The sequence below is a fragment of the Hyperolius riggenbachi genome, chromosome 3 (genome assembly GCF_040937935.1).
Source record: "Hyperolius riggenbachi isolate aHypRig1 chromosome 3, aHypRig1.pri, whole genome shotgun sequence".
Taxonomy (NCBI): Eukaryota; Metazoa; Chordata; class Amphibia; order Anura; family Hyperoliidae; genus Hyperolius; species Hyperolius riggenbachi.
The window spans coordinates 144,287,360-144,312,497 of record NC_090648.1 but is presented as its reverse complement, the minus strand read 5'-3'; the positions used below and the strand labels follow the sequence as shown (position 1 = coordinate 144,312,497).

The following is a 25,138-nucleotide window of genomic DNA, read 5'->3' as shown; positions in this document are numbered from 1 at the left end:
GACGTCCGATGACGTCAGCGCGCCGCATTTTGGAACGCGGAAGGAGCCCGACCTGGCCGCCGGCCTGGCCAGGTCGGGTCGGCCACCGGAGACCACCGGCAGCCTGCGGAGCGGCGCCGAGGGCACCTCCTGCCTGCCACGGGCTGGAGGAAGCCCCAGGTAAGTGGATGCGGATTTTTATTTTTTTTTAACAGTCCCTGAACCTTCCCTTTAATACTTCTAATACTGGAGCTGAATGCCTTCAAAGGTCTATGGCCTGGAAATGGGTCTTTTCACGTGATGGAGTATTGCCAAACTGACTCTTCCTAGTTAATCTTGTGTTTAGCTGAACTAGAAAATCTCCCACTCCAGAATCTAGATGTTGATATGCAGAAGCCTGCATGAAAGATCTATGGTAATTGTATCTTCAGGGCCGGCCCTAGACTTTTTGCCGCCTGAGGCAAAATTAGAAAAAATCGCGCCTCCCCCCGTGGGTGGGGGGGCCGCCGAGCTGGAGGGGTAGCGGGCAGGAAGCGGGTATTGGGCCTAGCGGTGGGGAGGGGGGCGGACCCTCCCCCCTCGCCTGGGTCCCCCGATCTGCGCTCCCCTCCAGCTTTAAAAAGTGAAGTACCAGCTCTATGATTAAGAGGCAACGGGCGGGGATCACTCACCTTTTCCGCGTTCCATCGTGCGCTTCACTGACGTCACTTCCTGCAACGCCGTCCACTTACAATACAACTGCAACGCGGAAAAGGTGAGTGATCCCCGCCCGTTGCCTCTTAATCATAGAGCTGGTACTTCACTTTTTAAAGCTGGAGGGGAGCGCAGATCTGGGGACCCAGGCGAGGGAGCGGGGGTCCGACCCCCCTCCCCACCGCTAGGCCCAATACCCCCTTTCTGCCCACTACCCCTCCAGCTCGGCGGGCAGCACCCCGCACCCATAGACAGGCGGGTGCCGCCCCCCCCCCCAGAAATGCCGCCTGAGGCCAATGTTTCACCCTGCCTCATGAGCGGGCCGGCCCTGTGTATCTTGCTTAAAGGGAATGTCCAAGCAAAATAAAAAAATGAGTTTCACTTACATGGGGCTTCTACCAGCCCCATGCAGCCATCCTGTGCCCTCGTAGTCACTCACTGCTGCTCCAGTCCCCTGCTGGCAGCATGCCGACCTGGGAGGTCGGCGGGTCGCATTGCGTACATTTTTACGCATTCCCGCTAGTGCAGGAACATTAACACATACATTTTTACGCATTACTGGTTCAATGCGTAAAAATTTACGCATTGAACCAGTAATGCGTAAAAATGTATGTGTTTATGTTCCTGCACTAGCGAGAATGCGTAAAAATGTACGCAATGCGTCCCGCCGACCTCCGAGGTCGGCAAGCTGCCAGCGGGGGAGTGGAGCAGCAGTGAGTGACTACGAGGGCACAGGATGGCTGCATGGGGCTGGTAGAAGCCCCATGTAAGTGAAACTCATTTTTTTATTTTGCTTGGACATTCCCTTTAAAGAACAATTATCAAAGAAACAGTTCTTCTGTAAACCCCACATACAGGTCCTTCTCAAAAATTAGCATATTGTGATAAAGTTCATTATTTTCTGTAATGTACTGATAAACATTAGACTTTCATATATTTTAGATTCATTACACACAACTGAAGTAGTTCAAGCCTTTTATTGTTTTAATATTGATGATTTTGGCATACAGCTCATAAAAACCCAAAATTCCTATCTCAAAAAATTAGCATATTTCATCCGACCAATAAAAGAAAAGTGTTTTTAAAACAAAAAAAAAAGTCAACCTTCAAATAATTATGTTCAGTTATGCACTCAATACTTGGTCGGGAATCCTTTTGCAGAATGGACTGCTTCAATGCGGCGTGGCATGGAGGCAATCAGCCTGTGGCACTGCTCAGGTGTTATGGAGGCCCAGGATGCTTCGATACCGGCCTTAAGCTCATCCAGAGTGTTGGGTCTTGCGTCTCTCAACTTTCTCTTCACAATATCCCACAGATTCTCTATGGGGTTCAGGTCAGGAGAGTTGGCAGGCCAATTGAGCACAGTAATATCATGGTCAGTAAGCCATTTATCAGTAGTTTTGGCACTGTGAGCAGGTGCCAGATCGTGCTGAAAAATGAAATCTTTATCTCCATAAAGCTTTTCAGCAGATGGAAGCATGAAGTGCTCCAAAATCTCCTGATAGCTAGCTGCATTGACCCTGCCCTTGATAAAACACAGTGGACCAACACCAGCAGCTGACATGGCACCCCAGACCATCACTGACTGTGGGTACTTGACACTGGACTTCAGGCATTTTGGCATTTCCCTCTCCCCAGTCTTCCTCCAGACTCTGGCACCTAGATTTCCGAATGGCATCCGAAAAAAGTACTTTGGACCACTGAGCAACAGTCCATTGATGCTTCTCTGTAGCCCAGGTCAGGCGCTTCTGCCGCTGTTTCTGGTTCAAAAGTGGCTTGACCTGGGGAATGTGGCACCTGTAGCCCATTTCCTACACACGCATGTACACGGTGGCTCTGGATGTTTCTACTCCAGACTCAGTCCACTGCTTCCGCAGGTCCCCCAAGGTCTGGAATCGGTCCTTCTCCACAATCTTCCTCAGGGACCGGTCACCTCTTCTCGTTGTGCAGCGTTTTCTGCCACACTTTTTCCTTCCCACAGACTTCTCACTGAGGTGCCTTGATACAGGGAACAGCCTATTCGTTCAGAAATTTCTTTCTGTGTCTTACCCTCTTGCTTGAGGGTGTCAGTGATGGCCTTCAGGACAGTACTCAGGTCGGCAGTCTTACCCATGATTGCGGTTTTGAGTAATGAACCAGGCTGGGAGTGGGAGTTTTTAAAAGCCTCAGGAATCTTTTGCATGTGTTTAGAGTTAATTAGTTGATTCAGATGATTAGGTTAACAGCTCGTTTAGAGAACCTTTTCATGATATGCTATTTTTTTGAGATAGGAATTTTGGGTTTTCATGAGCTGTATGCCAAAATCATCAATATTAAAACAATAAAAGGCATGAACTACTTCAGTTGTGTGTAATGAATCTAAAATATAATATGAAAGTCTAATGTTTATCAGTACATTACAGAAAATAATTAACTATCACAATATGCAAATTTTTTGAGAAGGACCTGTACTTATAGAGCTTTTAGCCAGCAACACAAGAAAGATTTTGAGGTCTCTCATCACAGCCTGTGTGAAAAAAAAATGTTTTGTTTACCAGATTTTTGTAACAATTTGTGTCGGGATTGGGGGGAGGGGGAGGCAGAGCTGAACTGAAACCTGGCTTGTAAACTGTTTACTTTACACTGCGAGGAAGAGAGAGCGGAACTAAGAATAGTAAATCTATGCAAAGACAGCAGACCAAGGTCATCAGAAGCAAATATATCAAAATGTCACCAGAAACAGGTATCAGTCTACTGCACAGTCTGTATAGGCAACCTCTCATGCCAGCTGCTTCCTGTTTATTTGCCAGCAGGAAGTTCCTATTCATTCTCCTCCTCCTCACTATACATGGGCAAACCATCACTCAAAATGATCATGAAAGTCCATTTCTGGTGGCACGAAGGTTAAAAGGGGTGTACATAGTCCTACATAGAGCTGCAAAGGAGTAGGGCTTATACTAGACCATTGCCAGGGATTTCCAGGCACCTCCAGTGGGGATCTCAAAAGTGATCCAGCACACCTGGGCTGGATCAGTTAACAACTGTCTGCAATTACGTGCCGTAGCACTGCAGTTAAATGCAGCATCCACACAAGTTTTTCCTTTTTGGATAAATCCAGTCCAGCAGGGTTTAATTAAGAAAAAAACACTGTGGGCACTTGCAAGAGACTGCAATCACAGAACTACTAATTTAGTAAGGTTTCAGCAACCACCACTATGTTTTTAACATGATCCATGCAGCGGCTAAGTTAAAAAATAAATAAAATAAAAACAATCCTGGTTTGCTAGATCACTTCAACATGATGAGATAGGTATGTGTATGTACAGTGTTAAGCATAAAAATAACTAGCCTGTGTTCATTTTGTTTTTTTAACTATTCACGCAACTGACAGTTTCTCTCCAGTCGGGATCCAGTCAGACTATAGCGTAACTCTCATTAATAAGGAATTGCAGCCATAAACCGCTTTCCTGGCAGAGAAAAGCTTCTGACTGCAGAGGATAAATAAAAAAGTTCAATAGTTCATTTATTTTAGCTCTCTAAGACACAGAAAGACTGTGTCATTGAGCAGAGAAAACACAAATCTACTTTAAGTTTTTAAACAGAACATCCCGTTATGTTTATTTTATAGGATAATAGATACAATTGTTTATCTCATCAGTTTATTTTCACTTAAGGTTCACTGTAAGTGGAGATGCTTAGAGATCTCATAGACTGCCTTAGTTAATTGGACCCACAATAATAACTAAGGGTAATCAATGAGATGCAAACATTTCCGAGTTCATGCAGGATTATGTAAATCTGTATGCAAATTCAAGGAGCTTGAAAATGGACCAATCAATTTAAACCTTGGTGGGTCTTAAATGGTCCATTTTCAAGCTGCATACAAATTTACATAATCCTGCATGAACTCTTAAATCTTTGCATCTCATTGATCATACCTACCAGTAATATAACCTACAGTTTCAGATGCACTTTTTGTCCATCGCAGCACATAGGGCAAATCTGTGCTGCGGCTTGTAAATATTCTGACAGCAATGATATTAGTGCTGTGCATACTGAAAGCACCTATAAGAACACACTGCTCTCCACGGCCCATACGTCATTACAGACATCACCCTTCAGTGCAGACAATGAGAATCATGGCAACTGCCAACTGTGGACAGGGTGGGGAGTAACATTCTATTACCACACAGCATTCCCCTTAAATTGTATTTTATTCCTTTGCTTGAGCTCTACTTATTTAAAATATTACCTTTATATTGTGATAATGAAGCAGTTGACTCCTGGGAGGCTAGCTGTATATAAATAGAGTTATTATGATTGCCATCACTGTCACTGCGCTCTAGGGATCAGGCTTCTCTGTATGTAAAATTATTATTCCACCGGAGCTCCTCTGTCCATTCCCTCCCAAGGATGTATGTTCCATTTCTAAGCACTCAGCAGCACTCTCACGCCGGGCAGGATTATGATGAGAGAGCCTTTCATGCTTCTGTACTCTATAAGCATGTGCTGTAACATATACATGGCAATGTTCTAGATGCAGAAATGCATTAGGTGCAGAAGTGTATGTATGAGTGATCCATCTATTCTCACCTCCATAAATGAGATTCCCAGGCTCCAAACATCCGAATGAATTCCATATTGCTCTCCTGCAATCCGCTCAGGCTGAAAATAAAACAATAGCTTTAGTGTACAGAGTCAGAGAAAGGGTGAGAATGCCAGATGGACCTGGCTAATATGTGGGTACAACAGGGAATCTGATCATTCATGTGTTCAGAACCTTCAAGGGTCCTATTCTCACTCAGCATTATTAAACCTATATAGGATTAGCTTGTACCATCACAGTTCATTTCCTTAGTGTTGCAGATTTCTTGAGTTCTTTCATGAAAGAGTTACTACTACAAAAACAACGTGAGACTATCACCCGATAACACCAAAATAATTTACATTATACAGCAATCTTCCACCAAAGCAAAGCACCTAAACAGCTGAACGGCATTCCCACCATACAGGGGCGTAAATACAAATCATGGGGCCCCCTGCAAACCTTTGATGGGGCCCCCCAATGTTTACAACCTTTCCCTTGGTGGCCCTCACAGCCTGGGGGCCATCTTGCAAGGGCCATAGAACAGGTGTGGACATCATAACCTTCACATTCATAATGAATGTGGCCACAAAAACACCCAATCTGAAGAATGGACCACTTTTTTGTAGGGAGTGAAGTAGTAGTTGGGCCCCCCTTCCAGCTCTGGTCCCCTTGCGAGTGCAGGTGCTTCTCCCCTCTAGTTAAACCCCTGCCATCATATAAGAAGCATAAGCAGTTAAAACCAGGTCACAGAAGCACATGGAGGAGATCCAGTTGATTGGAGACTCTTGGTGACTTTGCGGTTCTTCTTTGCTGATGCAGCAAACAATGGTCACCACTGAACTATATCCCAGCTCATTACAGTACAGAGTGAGACAGCGGTGTGTTAGCTGTGCGAGCTGCGTACTCAGTGTGTCCCGCAGTGAACCGAGGACTTCAGCCTGAATTGGCCCCCATGCATGGAGATTATTAACCAGCAATGAAATATCTGGCACATGAGTTAGTACCCACGGGAAGACATCGAATGACAGAGGTGGTGAGGTACAACGTCGGATGGTGGGATTGTCCCCAGTGACGTATGTGGCCTATTATTTGACTATTGCTCTGCCATTCTGTGGATATCGCTGCTGTGCAGGTGGGACTCTGTGCCCCCCATGGGGAGCTTACATTGTAGGATCTACCCCTTGGTATAGGTTGTGGCCACCTATGTGTGTATTGGTGTGTCAGTGTGGCTGTGTGTGTTATACCGGCTTAGGCTAGATAGGATATGCTAGGGTTGTCTGAGCATAATCAGTGACGTGTAGTGACTCCTGCAGTGTTTGAACTGTTTTTTATCTATGCTGATTCTTGCATGCAATTAAGCAATATTTGTGCAATTGTTTTTCATAATAAATTATGGATTTATCTGGAATAACATATCCGGAAGCCTTTTTTTATTTTTTTAATTATTATCTTTGTATGCATTACAGTACGCTTACCTAGCAGGCACTGAATAGCAGACATTTAGTAATGGTCTTCGTGATCAACTGAAAAGATTCCACCTGGCTGAATATTTTATACAGTACCCAGCATGTTTCACAAAGATATTGAACAACGCCCACACAGATGTTAGGTTTTTGGCTGTCACTATTGTAAATAATAATCTGAAGTCGGAGCACAATTTTAGGGTAAGAATCTTTGGTTCATGCAGAATTCAAATGCATTTAAAAAAAAAAAATCACAAATTCACACTCAAATGACCATATAAAAATAATAAAAATAAATAAATAAAAAAAAACATTGCAAACTTTCTCAAACTCTTTATTTAGAGCCAGGAAACAGTAAATAGTCTGATGTAGCAAGACCTGGTAAGCAGAGTGGAGGTCTACACACTTAAAGGATCCCTGAGGTGCGAGGGATATGGAGACTGCCATATTTATTTCCTTGTTAACAATGCTAGTTGCCTGGCAGTAATGTTGATCTTCTGGCGTAAGTAGTGTCTGAGTCAAAAGCCTGCAGCAAGCATATGGCTAATCCAGTAAAACCTGAGTCACATGAGTCAGAGTACCTGATCTGCCGCATGCTTGTTCAGGGTCTATGGCTAAGTGTATTAGAGAAAAAGGATCAGCAGGGCAGCCAGGCAACTGGTATTGTTTAAAAGGAAATAAATATGGCAGACTCCATATCCCTCTCACCTCAGATTCCCTTTAATTGAACCAATGTAATAGGGACACAGGAGACACTGCGCCCTCCTCCTCTGGAACACAGTTCATGTTTCCGAAGTCTACTGAAGCTTTTCAGGAACCCTCCGCCTGCTTTGCCAACGCCCCCCCAAGCTCAGCAGCCACCAGTAAGACCACAGGGCAGGATGCAGCAACGCAGATGGGGTGGCCAGAACCTTAACAGAGATTTGCATCAACCACCCATGGCTTCAATTCCCAGGGGGGTAGCGGGATCACATTCCTGGATGAATTACCTCTGATCAGGTAAGTAACCCTGATACCACCTCCAATCCTGCATCTGGCATGAAAGGCTCTGTCTTTTTTTACTTTAAGTACTCTTTAAACCTTAAGTTCTTCAAAACATGCATGGTCTTGCCAGCCTTGTTAGAAGGTCCATTGTCCCACAAAAAAACACCATTTCACAGGTTGCCTTGCCATTTGTCTTTCAACATCTCCTTCCTTCAGCATAGTAAGTTTAGTATTCTGCATTATCTGTTTGGCCCCTCTGAACACGGTGAGTACTCAAAATATTTCCTTTATCCTACAAAAATGGCTTCGGCCAATCCTGATTTGGGGGTCTGTTTGGTTTCCAGATAAAAATGCAGCAACCAGTTTTCATCAACAGTGAGTAATCTTTCCAAAAAATTATCACTTCATCATTCAAAACCTTGCACAATCAACTTGGAGGTGTTCACTTGATTTTGTTTCTCATTGGCATTCAAACATTTTGGCACCCACTTAAATGACAGCTTCTGTATACCCATCTAGTCATGAATTGGGCTCGTTGGACATTTCTAGCGTCTCAGCAATTGTTGTAGCAGAGATTTGATGATTTGCCAAAACAGGGTCATGAACACGATCAACAATTTCTGGAGTTGACACGAATTAAGGCCTGCCAGATTCTCCTGCATATTCAGTCTCAAAGTCCCCACATCTAGATCCGGCACAGAACAGGAGTTTCATGACAGTCCAAAAATCTACAACTGAAGAATCCACTTTTCACGTACACTGTTCTGTGAATGGTCTGAAAAGCCACACAGAATTACAGCCACCATCTTGAAATGTAACTCCTTACAATACCCCCCCCCCCCCTCAAAAAAATAACAAAAAAATAACAAAAACACCACATTTTTCTACTACTGTGACAAAAATATAGTCAGAGGAAAGCGTGTCAACTAGAGATCTTTACAACACCCTCTGGTAATGCATTATGAGCTGCTCGTACTATATGCGGTGCAGTATAGTACAGTGTACAACATTGTTAAAGTTGTCCAATATCCAGGAACAGTGCATCTCCTGTACACTAACCAAAGGTTGTATGCACGTGGGTGGTGGCTTAGTGTGGGTGGCAGCTTAGTGCCTGATTCTTTTGAGAATCGGAGGTTTTCTAGTTGCATAGAAAGCAATTATAGAAATTTCTACTGCTCTGGTGTGCTCCATTTCTGTGTGTTGCCCCATTCATCATAGTGAATATGGTCAGAGATAGCAGACTGCACTGCAATAGGCCATGTGTTGCAGTGCAGCTACCCGCTTTCCCAAGTGTAAATGAAGCCTTACTGATTTTATCAAGAGATTTGAGAATATCATAGCTGCCTATTGTTTACATGTGCATCCCCTTTATCAGGCATATGCGTTGCACACGGGGTGACTACTGTATGCTTGCTACTAAATGGATTCCCCATTACTCCCACCAGCCCCCACCCTTTTTACCCTATACTGCTCCTATATGAGACACATATTCACATATCTGTGATCAGTTATGGAAATATCAAGTCTGCTTAGTTATCTCTGATCAGTTATGAGAATATCAGGTCTGCTTATGGCCAAAGAACACTGCTGCAACCCAAGTCCCATGCGCTTTAGTGTGCTCAAGCTTTTAGTGATTAAAGCAGATCCGAGATGAAAAACTAGATAAGATATATAGACAAGTTACTTGTTATAGTTAAAGTTTAGATAGTTTACACAGTAAATCTAGCTGCATACAGCTTCAACAGAATAGGATTATTTCTTTCTGTGATACAATGACAGCAGCCATGTTTGTAAACATTACACACAGGCAAAGCTGATAGCATCTCCAGCTCTCTGCCTGTGACAAATTCACTCTGCTCTCCTCCTCCTCCCTCCTTTGAAATCTCTGGCTAGTAACCTCCTCTTGCCCAGACTGATTTCCCATAAGCCCTTGCTACAGTGCCAAGGCTCTCTGAAAAAACTGTGGGCGAGGCTTGTTTAGTTTATAGGGAATTAGAGTATTAAAACAAAACAAAAAAAGTATTTGGCTTGAGAAATGCCCTATAAACTATATGAAAGGAACACAATTATGCAATGAGTAAAAGTTTATCTCGGATCCACTTTAAAGCGGAATATAACCCTGCATTTCAACTTTGCTCTAAAACATTATTTACAGTATATTATATGCAACCAGCATTTTTTTTTTACTAGACCAGCAATGGAAGGGTTACACAGGGCTTTAAAGTTCCTTTAGATTTCTGCAGACGCATCCAAGCTAAAATAGATACATTTTGTTTACATAATGTATCTAAGTGTTGAATGTGACTCATCTCTCTGACTGAGAAGGAGCTTGGAGGACAGCCAAAGAGTGTGTAACTGTTTATCAATAGATACATGTAACTAAATAGAATGTATCTACCTGAACTTCTGCATATCTCTCCAGGACCTTTAAACCTCTGTTTTTAACCCTTCCAATGCTGGTCTAGTAAAAAAAAAAATGCTTTTTGCATATAATATGCTGTAAATAATATTTTAGAGCAAAGTTGAAATGCAGGGTTATATTCCGCTTTAAGGGCCTATTTCCACTGCTGCGGAATCCGCAGTGTTTCCCCACAAGTGATTTGAGCAGGGAAAATGCACCCAAATCTCTATATTCAGATGCTTACTCTGATCACTGCAAGTGCCTGCATGCGTTCTGCAAGACGCACGCGGACATACTGGAAACTGACCCTTAAGGTGGCCGTGCATCTATCAACTTGGCGGACAATTGACTCTTCGATTCTATAATTATTATTGAAACCGATTAAAATCGGTGTCGCCAAGAGTATGCTCGATCGACGATGTGACCAATTTTGGGCTGAAATTGGACTCATGTATCGATTGGAACTGCTGCAAGACGGCGGGCCGTCATTGGTCGATCAGGTGCGCGGTGGTAACAGCGAGCAATATTGGGACAAGTGAGGAATGCAACCACGTGGGGTGCGTGTATGCAGATTGCAACTGGAGCCCGGGGCCAGTGGCAGACACAGACAGGTAACATATACTACACCGGGGCACATTTTACATTGGGGGACAGAGTTGGGCCAGCAAGGCGATGGATGAGGCATCACAAGGCCGATTTCTGAAAGATTTCATGCTGAAATTAATTGGGAATCCGCCTGTGGTGTATGGGCAGCCAACAGATTTCTCTTTACTCTGATTCAGTCAGAGAGAGATTTGTCTCTTGTTCGAATCTGCTCATCGCTAGATGTATGGCTACCTTTACAGAGAGCAGAAAGAGACAAGGGGAATCTGTCAAACCAGCAGCATTCTGCTCAGGTACTATACAGACTGCTGGTAAAGGGAGTGAACATGTAAGCAACTGGAAGCCAGGGGGTAAGTAGATCTGTTCATGGAAGCAAACTTAGTAATAGAGTAGAACTACATTACTGGTCATGGGAAAATGTGGCTATGGTTTAGCATGTGAAAAACCTCACTTATTAATGAAGCTTCCTAAACAGTCTATTTGAATTACACGATTCACCTCAATTTTACAGAACACACAAGTTGTAAAACTGACCAAAGATGGCTCAATCAGATTGCTGCATGTGTGGCCTGCATGAGGCAACAGCATATTCATAAAACAAGCTATAATCTGAACAAGGGCGATTGTTTCTGTCAAGGTGACCTGAGGCTATTGTACGTCTCTAGCTGGTGTGTACCGGAGGTCCGAGTTCATTTTTTGAATTATTTCCATTGTGTCAAGGTCAGCAGAGTGTAGACTTCAAGATAGGAGCACTCCCCTGACAGAGCGCCTTGCTGTGCTCTTAATGCACCTGGCTGCCTCACACTTCCCCTCACAGCCTTTTAACCCTGGGGCCTCTCAACAAGAAAACAAACTCAGAAATTAGTGCCAGCTGAGTGTGTACATATCCAGGTCAGCGCCTGTAAGAAGGAAGAACGGTAACTAAGAGTCACAGCTTGGGCTCTGATGTGTGCTTCCCTCTCGTCTACCTGGACTAGGAATGTACGGAGGATTCTCCATCACAACCGGAGCTATAGACACTTTGGCAGCGATGTATGCTGGAAATAATCAGGTTAAATATGGGATACATTTCCTATGGAAGAAACTAGATAATAACGTGGGATGGAGATGTCTTCTCTCCTGGATCTAATCCCATGTTCCAATTAGCAGATGGATGTCCCCTTCATGTGCCAATCCGTTTAACGCACACCTGGGATGAGCCTTTATGCCATCAAAAGGACCCTCAATTTAATTACTGCCCCAACACATGCATGCTACTTTAACCCTTCAAGGGCTACAAGTGTTTACTGCACAGGAAAATTCCTTAAAAATGATACACAAAATGAAGCATCCTGAAAAATCCTGTGGGACTAAGAGCCTTCTTCATAGCGGAGATTAAACAAGTGTGTAAAACAATAAAACTTTACTGAAAGAAAATCTGAAAAAAAGGGATGTACTAAGTTATTGGGGGGCCTGAAGCAAGATGTTACAGTTTGGTGACCCCCTCTGAATGAGGTGGATGCAGCACATACTAATGATGATACTGGGCACACAGCAATGCATGGTGCAGGCACCAAATCACTGGTGCCATCATCAGGGTCAGGGAATATTTGGCACATGGACTATGGATGGGGTCCTGGACACCAAAAATAGAAGCAAGTGTCAGTTAGGGTTAGGCATAGATTTGGAAGTTTGAGGGCTAGGGTAGATTATGTTTTGTTGTTAGCTTTGGGTTAAGCATCAGGAAAAGAGTTAATGTTCAGGAGGAGGCTAGGATAAGGCATTAGCAAAGGGGTTAATGCTGAAGGAAGATCTTAAAATAAATCACCAGGAAAGGGGTGAACAAGGAGGTTGTTAGGGGTAAGGCATCAGGAAGGGGCTAAAGTGAAACTCCACTATCACTTTAATGTTATTAAATATAATATTTCCATTTCCCTTTGCAGCCAGCTATAAATTTCCAAATGTGACAAAGGAAAACGTGAGACCAAAGAGGTCTCAGGTTTTATACTTACCTGGGGCTTCTTCCAGCCCCCATGAGGTCTTTAGGGTCCCTTGCCATCTGCCCGGGCCGCTCCCATCTCCCACTGGATGGCCCGGTACCCTGGCCGAGTCACGCTCCCGTAGAGTGGCCCGGGGAGATGGCAAGGGACTGAGTGCCCCAGGTAAGTATAAAACCTGAGACTCTGATCTCAGCTACACTTGAAGCTGAAATTTCTCTTCCTTGCAGCTCTATTCATGGAGTACAAACAGCTGAGAAACTTACCATTTTGCTACAAGAGTAATTTGCTGCACTGAGCTGGAGCTTGTTATACATTTTCCATACCTGGACTGATGCAGTGACCGCCAGCAAACTTGTCGCACAGTCCCTCATAGCAACTATGTTGAATACCTGTATTTTACCTGCATGTGTTTTCTACAGGTGTATGCAGGGGCGCCTGGAGGCACAGGCACTACAGGCAGCCGCTTGAGGCGGCACGTCTTTCACTAGGCGCTGGCCACCTTAACATTTATTAATCGTCCCATTTTACAGGCTTGTGCACTGCAGGGCTCGCCGCTCTGGCTTCCAGCGTCCTGCATAATTGCACAGCCTTCACTCGCCCCCTTCTCGCCCTGCTGGCCAATAGAGACAGAGCAAGCACGCTCTGCCCCTCCTCCAAGGCCACCCTTTTCTGTTTTCCTCCTCAGCCACAGGCGCAGAGCAGTGTCTGTGAACTGCCTGCGTGTGGCCTCAAACTCCGCCCACCGCCAGCCGGAAGTTCGGGGTTCCAGTCTGGCTACCTAAGCCAGTATGCCTCCTGAGTCTCTGTGCCCTGAGCCTGACCTGGGTGGGAGAGGAAAGGTGATTAGAGGCTGAGATTCAGCTTGCAGCAGGGGCGACATGATGAATCAGTGTGCCCTGCACTATGAGGAGAACGTGCATGGCAGGCAGAGAGCTTCAGTCACAGGTGTGTGAGCAGAGGCAGCAGGCATAGTTTACTACATAATGCACTGTGTTTTAGTTTATGATTTGTACACCGATGGAGCTGCTGTCAGTCAGTTCTGTCCATGTGATGTAAAATCAGCTCTTGTATACACATTAGAGGCAGCAAGGGGGGAAGGGAGCAAACAAACAGGAGATGTTATCTCACTTTTAATGTGATGTCCTCCTGGCTTATGCAGGCTGTGCTTTCAGGGATCCCAGACATGGGATGGCTTAGAAGAAACAATCCAGGCACCAAGTTTACAAGCCCTGTCTCTCTCCCCACCTGCCTGCACTGTGTAAAATTTTCCTACAGAAATAAGTTTGTGGATAATGACTGGAAGTTGGTATCTGCGTTTGGTGTAAGGGGGACATGGTACCTGTGTTTGGTGTGCGGGGGACATGGTACCTGCGTTTGGTGTGTTGGGGACGTGGTAACTGCGTTTGATGTGCGGGGACGTGGTATCCCATTTGATGTGCGGGGGACATGGTACCTGCGTATGATGTGCGGGGACGTATCTGCGTTTGATGTGTTGGGGACATGGTACCTGCGTTTGGTGTGCGGGGGACATGGTACCTGCGTATGATGTGCGGGGACGTGGTATCTGCGTTTGATGTGCGGGGACGTGGTATCTGCGTTTGATGTGCGGGGACGTGGTATCTGCGTTTGATGTGCGGGGACGTGGTATCTGCGTTTGATGTGCGGGGACGTGGTATCTGCGTTTGATGTGCGGGGGACGTGGAATCTGCGTTTGATGTGCGGGGGACGTGGTATCTGCGTTTGGTGTGCAGGGGACGTGGAATCTGCGTTTGATGTGCGGGGGACGTGGAATCTGCGTTTGATGTGCGGGGGACGTGGTATCTGCGTTTGGTGTGCAGGGGACGTGGTATCTTGTTTGGTGTGCAGGGGACGTGGTATCTGCGTTTGGTGTGCAGGGGACGTGGTATCTGCGTTTGGTGTGCAGGGGACGTGGTATCTGCGTTTGGTGTGCGGGGGACGTGGTAGCTGCGTTTGATGTGCGGGGGACGTGGTAGCTGCGTTTGATGTGCGGGAGACATGGTAACTGCGTTTGATGTGCGGGGGACGTGGTAGCTGCGTTTGATGTGCGGGAGACATGGTAACTGCGTTTGATGTGCGGGAGACATGGTACGTGCGTTTGATGTGCGGGGGACATGGTAACTGCGTTTGATGTGCGGGGGACATGGTAACTGCGTTTGATGTGTGGGGGACATGGTAACTGCGTTTGATGTGCGGGGGACATGGTAACTGCGTTTGATGTGCGGGGGACATGGTAACTGCGTTTGATGTGCGGGGGACATGGTAACTGCGTTTGATGTGCGGGGGACATGGTAACTGCGTTTGATGTGCGGGGGACATGGTAACTGCGTTTGATGTGCGGGGGACATGGTATCACGTTTGATGTGCGGGGGACATGGTAACTGCGTTTGATGTGCGGGGGACGTGCTATCTGCGTTTGATGTGAGGGGGACATGGTATCTGCGTTTTATCAGTGTGTGTGTGTGGGAAGGGGGGGTGGGGGGGGGCACAGGTTTTCTCGCCTGGAGTGACAAAATGGCTAGGGGCGCCCCTGGGTGTATGTAAGCAGGGCAGAATAAGATATGTAATTAATCCTGGCAATGTAGAGCGCTGAATTAAAGGGATTGCCTTTTTCTCAGCAAAAGAAGAGCTTAAAGCGGATCCGAGATGAAACACTAACTATAACAAGTAACTTGTCTATATATCTTATCTAAAGTTTAGATAGTTTACACAGCATATCTAGCTGCAAAAGTTTAAAAAGTGTATGATTATTTATTCCTGTGATACAATGGGGGCAGCCATGTTCTTTTTATCATATTGTCACAGGCTAAAGGTAGCCATACACTGGTCGATTTGCCATCAGATTCGACCAACAGACAGATCCCTATCTGATCGAATCTGATCAGAGAGGGATCGTATGGCTACCTTTACTGCAAACAGATTGTGAACCGATTTCAGCCTGAACCCGATCACAATCTGTTGTGGTGGTGCTGCCGCCGCTCCCCCCGCCCGCATACATTACCTGCTCCGCTGGTGCGACTGCCCCCGGTCACCGCTCTTCTTCTCCGTCTCTGCTCTGGTCTCCGGCATGCTTCCCTTCTTCCTCCTGGGGAAGTTTAAACAGTAGAGCGCCCTCTACTGTTTAAACTTCCTGCCGGGACAGGAAGAAGGGAAGCATGCCGGAGACCAGAGCAGACCAGAGCGGAGAAGAGCGGAGACCCGGGAGTCGCGCTGGCGGAGCAGGTAATGTATGCGGCTCTATTGCGTCGGTCGTCGGGCACCCGAACGCCGCTAGCGATGCGCTCTTTACCCGCGGGCGATCGACGGTTATTTTCCGCACGGCGCGATCGACGGGATCGGATGGAATGGATCGAAATTCGGCGTGTAGCGTGAACGATTGGCAGCAGATTCGATCCCAGTGATCGAATCTGCTGTCGAAACTGGCGCAAATCGGGCCAGTGTATGGCCACCTTAAGAGCTGGAGATGGTATCAGCTTTCTTGTGTGTAAATGTAAATTCAGTCCTCTCTCCTCCTCCCTCCTCCCCTTGAAATCAATGGCTAGTAACACCTCCCCCCCCCCTCCTGCCCAGACTGAGCTCCTGTAAGCCCTTGCTATTGTCTGAAAGTGCCTTGGCACTCTGAGGGCTGTGGGCGAGGCTTGTTTAGTTTATAGGGAATTAAAGTATTAAAACAAAAACAAAAAAGTATTTGGCTTGAGGAATGCCCTATAAACTATAGGAAAGGGACACAATTATGCAATGAGTAAAAGTTAATCTCGGATCCACTTTAAGTTTTATTGGTAGTTTTCTTGTACTGCGCCTGCGCAGTAAGCTACTGACGATGGGGGCGGGAGCGAGCAAGGCCACGCAGCAGCAGTTGGACGGCATGCCGCGCTAGACCGGAACTGGCAGCGGCTCGGAGGACGACATGGGCATTACTGCTACAGGGGGCTGATAAAAGTCCCAGGTATGTGGCGTTTTTTAACTTTAGCAAACCCCCACAGAACCGCTTTAAGCATCAGAAAGAGGTCAACGTTGAAGATGGAAGGTAAGGTGAAGCATCAGGAAGAGTTGACATCTGAAGTGGGAGGTTAGGGTTAGGTGCCTGGAATAGGATTCCCTGGCTGCTAGGGAGATTTGATAGGGTCACGCAATGAACAGGAAAGAAGTGCTGAGGTTAACGATAAATACACCGCAGCAAACCTGAAATGGGTCCTTGCCTTGCGTCCAAGCTGTAATCCTGGCCCCCATCAATTCTAGACTCTTGTACAAAAGTGGGTTTGGCTACAGAGAAACGACATACACCTTGAAAAATAGCAGCCATTGTGACGAAAGGTTGTGGGCGGGGCTAGTTACTGAACATTAGAGCAACCTCATACATGTCAAACTCTGGCCGCGGGCCTGATCTGGCCCTCAGAGCCATTAAATTTGGCTCTCAAGTGGATTCCCCTCTTTGCATTATGTTTGGCCCACTCTAGACCACCAGGGAAGCTACATTGGAGGTGAAGCCCTAGAACACCAGGAAAGCCATGTGGGAGAGGTAGAGGGAAAGCACTAAACACTAGGGAACTGTATAGGGAAGGGAGGAGGACCACGAGACACCAGGGATCTGCATAGGGGTTGGAGTGGGGCCATTAGAGACCAGGGAACTTTATAAGGTGGCCAGTAGACATTCAGGTTGGCCCACAGCTAGGTCCCACTGTTCAATTTCGGCCCATTTTGTATTTGAGTTTGACACCCCTGCTCTCACTGCTCTTTTTTATGCGCCAACACACTGTACCCATACAATCCTATGTGGTGCACCATTGCACAGCCACAAGCAATAGCACAGTCACTTTCTTGGGTAAAGAATCCTCTGGATTACAACCAATTCGGAGCGGCTGCACTGTATAAGGCAGCAGAGGCAAAACAGTGAGCATAAAGATGGCCATTAACAGTACAATCCCCTGAACTATCAACTGTGCAAGCGATCAAATACCGTTACTGATGCCGATAGATGAAGAATGATTGCTCTATCCATCTGAATTTCAGAACGATTTTTTGGTCCGATCAGATTGCTTATCATTTTCCCCTCCGTTGGTGGGTGTGAACAATCTTTTTTTGATCGATTGCAACAATCGCACAGTCGATTGTACGGGAAATTGGATCATTCATGGTCCCCTTAATTGTGTGCCTGTGTATCACCTGTGAAGTGAGGGTGGGGTTGAGGGAAAGAGGAAGCAGACAATTGTTTATGCTGGCAAACAGAGCAGTAGGACTTATATAGTAATCTAAAAAAACCCATAGGTTTGCCCTTGAGGGCTGCTACTGGCTGGAGGGCCTAGGACACCAGCCACTATTGTAGGTATAGACCAAATGAAAGTGCAGTTTATGTTCCCATAAGAAACTAATCAGATGTCTCTATACTACTTATTAGTAAAGGCAAATAAGTAATTAACAACAATCAATATATGGTTACATTACAGTATACAAGAACAACCCACAAACTTACCGCCATATAAGCGTTTGTACCCACGTAGGTCTTGGCAATAGAATTCACCAGCTAGGGAAAGAGGGAATGAGGGTGTTAATCTGACAATGGCATAAAACGGGCAATTATTTCTTATTTAATCCACCCATCACACAAAAAGAGAAGAGAATAGAGTGAAGATATAAAACATAGAATAAAAAATATATAGAGTGCTTTTATCTTCAGGCATTAAACAGAAAATGATTACACTTCTTCCTTTCCCTTATAAACAAAGCAAGTATTGGCAGTGAATCAGCTGCTTTCAATTCACACAAACCAACCGCCTGTCATTTATACACTGTTACCTTCCTAGTAAGAACTTGGAATAAATATTGTACAATAAGCAAACGCAGATATAGCGAAATAGTGAGCACTAACTACACATGTGGTGGACTTTGTATTGAAGCTATCACATGCATATAGGCTATCCGAAACATTCATGGAGCTTGTGTACAATGCTGTAAACAGGAAAACAAGAGGGGTGACTTATGAAAACTGGGGTGATACGGCAAACAGCTGTACATTTAAAAAAGCCTATCTAAGCCTAACAAGAACCCTCCTCAATCAAAAGAGCACTACCGTATCATTGCCTAACAAGAGCCCTACCGTATCTATGCCTAAGAGCCCTATCGTATCTATGCCTAACAAGAGCCCTACCGTAGCTAGGCCTATCAAGAGCCCTACCGTAGCTAGGCCTAACAAGAGCCCTACCGTATCTATGCCTAACAAGAGCCCTACCGTGGCTAGGCCTAACAAGAGCCCTACCGTATCTATGCCTAACAAGAGCCCTACCGTAGCTATGCCTAACAAAAGCCCTACCGTATCTATGCCTAACAAGAGCTCTACCGTATCTATGCCTAACAAGAGCCCTACCGTAGCTATGCCTAACAAGAGCCCTACCGTAGCTAGGCCTAACAAGAGCCCTACCGTAGCTATGCCTAACAAAAGCCCTACCGTATCTATGCCTAACAAGAGCCCTCCCCGATGTACGCCTAACAAGAGCCCTCCCCTACCTACGCCTAACAAGAGCCTTCCCCTATCTATGCCTAACAAGAGCCCTCCCCTATCTGCGCCTAACAAGAACCCCCCATTGATGCCTAACAAGAGTCCTCCCCTATTGATGCCTAACAAGAATCTTCCTCATCTATGCCTAACAAGAGTCCTTCCCAATCAATGCCTAACAAGAACCCTCCCCTATCTATGCCTAACAAAAACCCTCTCCAATCAATACCTCAAAAGCCCCCACCTACCTAAGCCTAACACAAACTACTCCCCAACTACTCCTAACACTAACCTTTTCCATCTGTACCTAAAAGTAGAAATCTGTTATGTAAAAAGCCCCTTATAGCAGTTACAGCAGTAAATGTGGGCACCAGTACTGCCTGCTATACGCACTGCAAATATAGATTAGCGGGTGCCGATGCAGTTTATACAACAGGCCGCCCCGGCACCCCCTATTTTTATTGGGTGCCTCTGGCGCTCAAAGTTACTGCTGTAGCTGCTATAAGCAGATTTTTACATGGGCGCCTATGCCGGAACCCAAATTTGCTTGGTATCTCTGGTGTCCAAATTTACGTGACCTGCCAGATTATGCATTTTTATTTACTAAGTGCAAGTTAAAGAGCAAAAGATAAACACGGATTCGTTATTGGGGCAAAACACCATTTTTATTTAGATCATCTTTTTGCCTTTCTTTTTAAATAAGGTTCACTGGTCCTATTAAGAAGACATAGGGATCAAAAGATTCTGGAATACAATTGTGAGTAGCTAGGTTTAGATCATGCCATCCTGAATAGCATATTTTAACTTTTAATTTAATTTACTTTGCTCCTCAAGTTCAATCAAATTAAGGCAGCAAGCCCAGTTTTTATGAATGGTGGTGATAAAGTTAGGCGAGTCTCTCAGTCAGGACTAGTGTCCCGTGCACAATGGTGTGGAAGGCATAAAAAACGGAAGAAGTTAAACCAAATTCCATAGCACAAATGAAACAGACAGACTTCTATATATAGGAGGTCCAGAATGGAGGAGTAACATTGGAGATCGAAAAATTCAGAGGGTAAGCGTGTGACAAGCACATACACGGGCAGACAGTGCAACAAGTTAGACACATTTCCTCTTATTGAAGAGAACACAGGAGGACCACCACAGCCAGGGTGCTCAAGTGTCATAATGTTTTGAAGACCCTGACTGACATACACATTGCGCAGAAGAGAACACAGACACAGCTCGAGACACAATACGGCAGCCTGTATGAGCGAGTCTGGCAGAGCAGCAGGTGGGGCCAAATAGAATAGCTACTGGCCCCCTGAGCCTAGCGGCCTCTAGCTAGAGAAGAGGCCTATTCAAAGTGACATGACAGGAAGGTCAGGGGTCAACCTGATGGGTGATCTCTGGGGAGACATAGAGATGGAAATTAATTACAATTTGGGGGGAGGATCTTGCCCAGACCTCACAGTCTTTGTTTTGCTCAACATTCATTTTTATTAATTATTATTATTTTTGATAACAGTCTCCCCTGGAAGCCTTCCCCCACCTCATTCTTTTGTGTGGACAGAACTGATCTTCTTCTAACTCCCCAGAAAGCATATTAATGAGGCCACAATCCCATTAGCAATTACCACATCATCTGTTACTCAGTTTAACCCTTCATTTGCTAGAGAGACCTGCACTGTCCAGCAACTTATACAACTGCTTTCAGGATTGACACATGGCAGACGAGTCATGGACACAATTAGCTTGGTTACTAAACAGCACAGTGTGGCGACATGAAAAGCTGGGCATTGTGCAACAGGTCAGTAGCAGGCATGTGACTTACCTGTATGCTGACACCAAAGTCACACAGCTTCACTTGTCCACGGGTGTTCACCAGCATATTAGAAGGCTTAACATCTGTAAAATACAAAAAAGAAACCATCTTCAGACATAATTACACATATTATGTGCACAACTCTACTCCTGTAATGACAAACTCAATACAAATGTTTAGATGGTTGTTCTGGGCAACACATTCAAATATCTCCATTCATTTTACATACTCCATGCAAAATAAGAGAGCTGGAGTCTGATTGAATGCTATGAGCCACAGATCTGCTCAGCAAAAGACCCAGTGTTCTCTACAGTGATGAAAATGGCCATGCATAACCTTGCACAGACTAATCACTGTCTTGTGGGGCTAGACTGGAGTTCAAGGTCTGGTACAGTACTAGATCCATTTCCCCCCAGTACTATAGTGTGGCCATTGAAATTCTGGTACAAAAGTTAGACATGCACCCAGAACCCAACTTCCATGCTACAGTCTAACCAGTGACTGCTGGACAGAGGTCTCATTTCCTATGGAAAGGGGGAAATGAAGTAACTGGATATCAGTGGCAAACATGAGGAGCTTAGGGCCCCAGGAAGAGTTTTACATGGTGTCCCATGCACTCTATTGCTATGAAGCCCCAAAACCTACCAAGGGCAGTTTCAGAGTCAGAGAGGTGTAATCAGAGTAAGGAAACAGTTAAGGATTGCTACTATTCAATGCACATATAGGTGTTGATTACCAGCATAGCACCAATGAAAAGCCAATAAGATGGAATAAGGAGGGCCCCTCTGGTCCAGGAGCCCGGTGCCACCTCAACCTCTGCATCCCCTATTGCAACGCCACTGCTGGAGTCTACTCAAACCAGGTGAAAGCAGTGTCCTTTTAGTGGCAACTGTACAGTGCCATAATGCATATTGGAGCTCTATGAGTAAAAGACAATAACTGGACACCCAACAGCCACACAGGCATTAGACTGCAACCTTATGTGACCACATTGAGTCTGATTAGGCAACGACCATCTGATCTCATATGAGGCTTAAGTTCACAATGTGTTCCTATATTACCAAGTATTCCTGTATTGCCAACCTGTATTACCAAGATATGGCTGACCAACTCCAAAAAGCCTTGAGAAACTTTCACTAACCAACAAGTATGATCAGGGCAGTCATTCAGCAAAATGCCAGCATCGCAAGATTGCCCGATCAAAGAAGAATTGAGACTTGTCCCAGAACAATGAGAATCCACAATAATATTTTTCTCTCCTACCCAGGCAATGAGAGGCTCACCATCCTCTAAACTCCAATCAAACTCCCATCATACTCACTTGTGGAGTCTTCAGTCTTGCACCCCTTCCAACAAACATCCAACATACCTTGTGTACCAGCCTGCCTTTCTGCTATCTGGACCTCTGCGTCCTAGTGGGCAAACAGGTGGGCGGTTGAGTGGCCGGTAAGTCCCATTTTTGGCCACAACCCCCATGCTGCATCAAGGCTACTCTTTCCAAAGGCAGGCAAGTGACTATTGTCACTATGCCCCATGCTATAGGAAACAATGGAATATTGAGTGAGTGGCAGCACAAGCCAGGAACCCTACCAGAAGGCACCTTAGGAGGCAAGACCACTGCAATGGCGTGGCTTCTCATCTGCAGCAGACCCCAGAATTGGAAGATACCAGAGGACGTCCCAAGTGGACTGGCAGCAAGATTTTCTATGAGGCCTTTTTGTGGTGCCTTTTTAAGTGAGGGGATGACACTGAATAGAATTCCAGCCATCTGCTTCAACATTTAATACGTGATTGTTGTTTACCAGCAGACTCATAGCATGAAATATTATTGAATAAAATAGAATTTCTGGTATATTTTCATATGAACACAGGGCTGACCTGAGTAGAGCAATATAAGGCAGGAAATCTGCCAGCTCTATAAATCCATGCATCAGACTGGCACATCTGCATGGCATGCCCTCTACAAATCTCTTAACAAAAATGTGTTTTCCGTAAATTGCTCTTTATTGTGTATATATTACATATGTATATGTATATATTGTGTATATATTACACTTGGTAGAGGATTTAACTCCACAGAGAAACATTATGCATCACGTTGTTCTGGAATAACGTCACAGTTTAAAAGCATCTTGCTGGTGCTGGAGTCACTTTCATCGCTGCAGGTGAGGCGTTTGATAATGCATATCTATGGCTACACCGATTAAAAGCAAATCAGGTAGAGCTTCTACATTTATAATGTGTTAACATGCTAATCTTGAAACAATAAAGCTGAACCCACACACCAAAAGATTGAGTCACTTAAAGGACACCTGGAGTAAGAGGGATATGGAAGCTGCCATATACCGGTATATTTCCTTTGAAACAATACCAGTTGCCTAGCTGTCCTGCTGAACTTTCGAGCATCATTGGTGTCTGATTCATAAACCTGAATTAAGCATGTGTCAAATCCAGTCAAACACCTGATCTGTATTCTTGTTTTGAGTCTATAACTAAAAGTAATAGAGGCAGAGGATTCAGCAGGACAGACAGGAAATTTGAATTGTACAAAAATAAATAAATATGGCAGTATCCATATCCCTGTCACTTCACAAATCCTTTAAGCATTGATACAATATTTGGTCATAGAGTAGTCCGAGGAGTTTTTTTTTGTTTTTTTTTTGTATACTGACTCTAGTGTCAGTGTTCTTTCCTAGCATATGCAGCATCTCTGTGAGGGGAAGTTTCCGCCTTTTGAATACACATCAAATCACCAGCCTATCAAAGTGAAAGTTAAACAGTGTCTCACCTCTGTGTAAAATCTTTAAACTCCAAAGATAAGTTAGGCCTTTTAATACCTACGAGTGAAGTGAACAAAGTGTTAATAAAAAATTAGGCAGGTGGCTCAGTAGATTGTTGCTCGTGCAGCTCTGAGGTGCTGGATTTATTTCCAACCACTAAAACTATATGCCTGTTTTATCATTACTGGGAGAGACAGAGAGAGCAATAGTGTGAGAGTGAGTGAGAGAGTGAGAATGCTTGCTTTATACAGGTATCAAACTAGGTGGCACATTTTACTTAAAGAGAAACTCCGACCAAGAATTGAACTTTATCCCAATCAGTATCTGATACCCCTTTTTACATGAGAAACCTAATCCTTTTCACAAACAGACCATCAGGGGGTGCTGTATGGCTGCTATTGTGGTGAAACCCTTCCCACAAAGAAATTCTGAGTACATAGTCTTGGCAGTTTCCTGTCTGTGAACCCTGTTGCATTGTGGGAAATAGCTGTTTACAGCTGTTTCCAACTGTCAAAACAGCAAGCAGCAGCTACATCACTTGCCAGCAAAAAAAATGTCACCATGTGATAAATGTCAGAATATAAATAAGGGATTTGAAATATTTTACAATGGGCAAACACTGATTAAATCATTTATGCATAATTATTGTAAAAATGAAGCACTTTTTTATTACATTATTTTCACTGGAGTTCCTCTTTAAGACTTTCATTCCTATCTTCTAGAGTATGACCATGGAAATGTAAAGCAGGGACAGTTTAATAAGAAGACAACTTACAGCAACTGTAATCCTGCCCAGAACCTGCTCTGGAATCTTCCGGTACACATCTAAAGACCCTCCTGTGTCATTAAAGGGAAATAATGTCAGAATATGCTGCCACATTCTCACAACAGCAAGCAAGGTAACGCAGAATCATGTAAAGCTCTATATCACACAATAACCTTGTCCCAAGCAATGACTTGTATTGCAACAAGGATATATACTCTAGTCCTGACAGATTTCACAGAATTGTCAGGAAGTAGTCTGTATGTCTTTGGTGAAAGGTGTCACAGAGTTGACTTTGATTTGGGGGATGTTTATTGCTATGTAGGTGTTCCTCTGACAAAGCCCTATGTATAAGACGAAACATGTAGGTGTTGTGTGAAGCACTTTGTAATCTCCTGTTGGACTAGTACATTACTCCCATCCCACAATAATAAGGTAGATGCCAGGGAACTGTTAATATACAACTGTACCAGCCTCTAGCACATTTGCAGGTCTGGCCTGAACAGGAGGACCAGCATAGTGGAGGCCACAGCAGGAGGTGTATCACAAATACTTCAATCACCCCTCTAGTACTTGTCTAAATTCATGTGTTATATGCATGTAGATATGTACTC

At 44.9% G+C, this 25,138-nt stretch overlaps 1 protein-coding gene across 2 annotated transcripts in view; it reads right to left on the bottom strand.

The window, feature by feature from the left end:
• MAP2K5 (mitogen-activated protein kinase kinase 5) overlaps positions 1-25,138 on the bottom strand; it is a 221,107-nt gene that overhangs the window by 81,067 nt on the left and 114,902 nt on the right. For both annotated transcript variants that reach the window (XM_068275037.1, XM_068275038.1), the window contains exons 12-16: positions 24,537-24,598; positions 23,770-23,818; positions 20,991-21,064; positions 18,158-18,208; positions 5,245-5,316 (exon numbers count right to left, since the gene is read on the bottom strand). In XM_068275037.1, the coding sequence (XP_068131138.1) occupies positions 5,245-5,316; positions 18,158-18,208; positions 20,991-21,064; positions 23,770-23,818; positions 24,537-24,598 (308 nt within the window). The remainder of the gene's footprint in view (positions 1-5,244; positions 5,317-18,157; positions 18,209-20,990; positions 21,065-23,769; positions 23,819-24,536; positions 24,599-25,138) is intronic.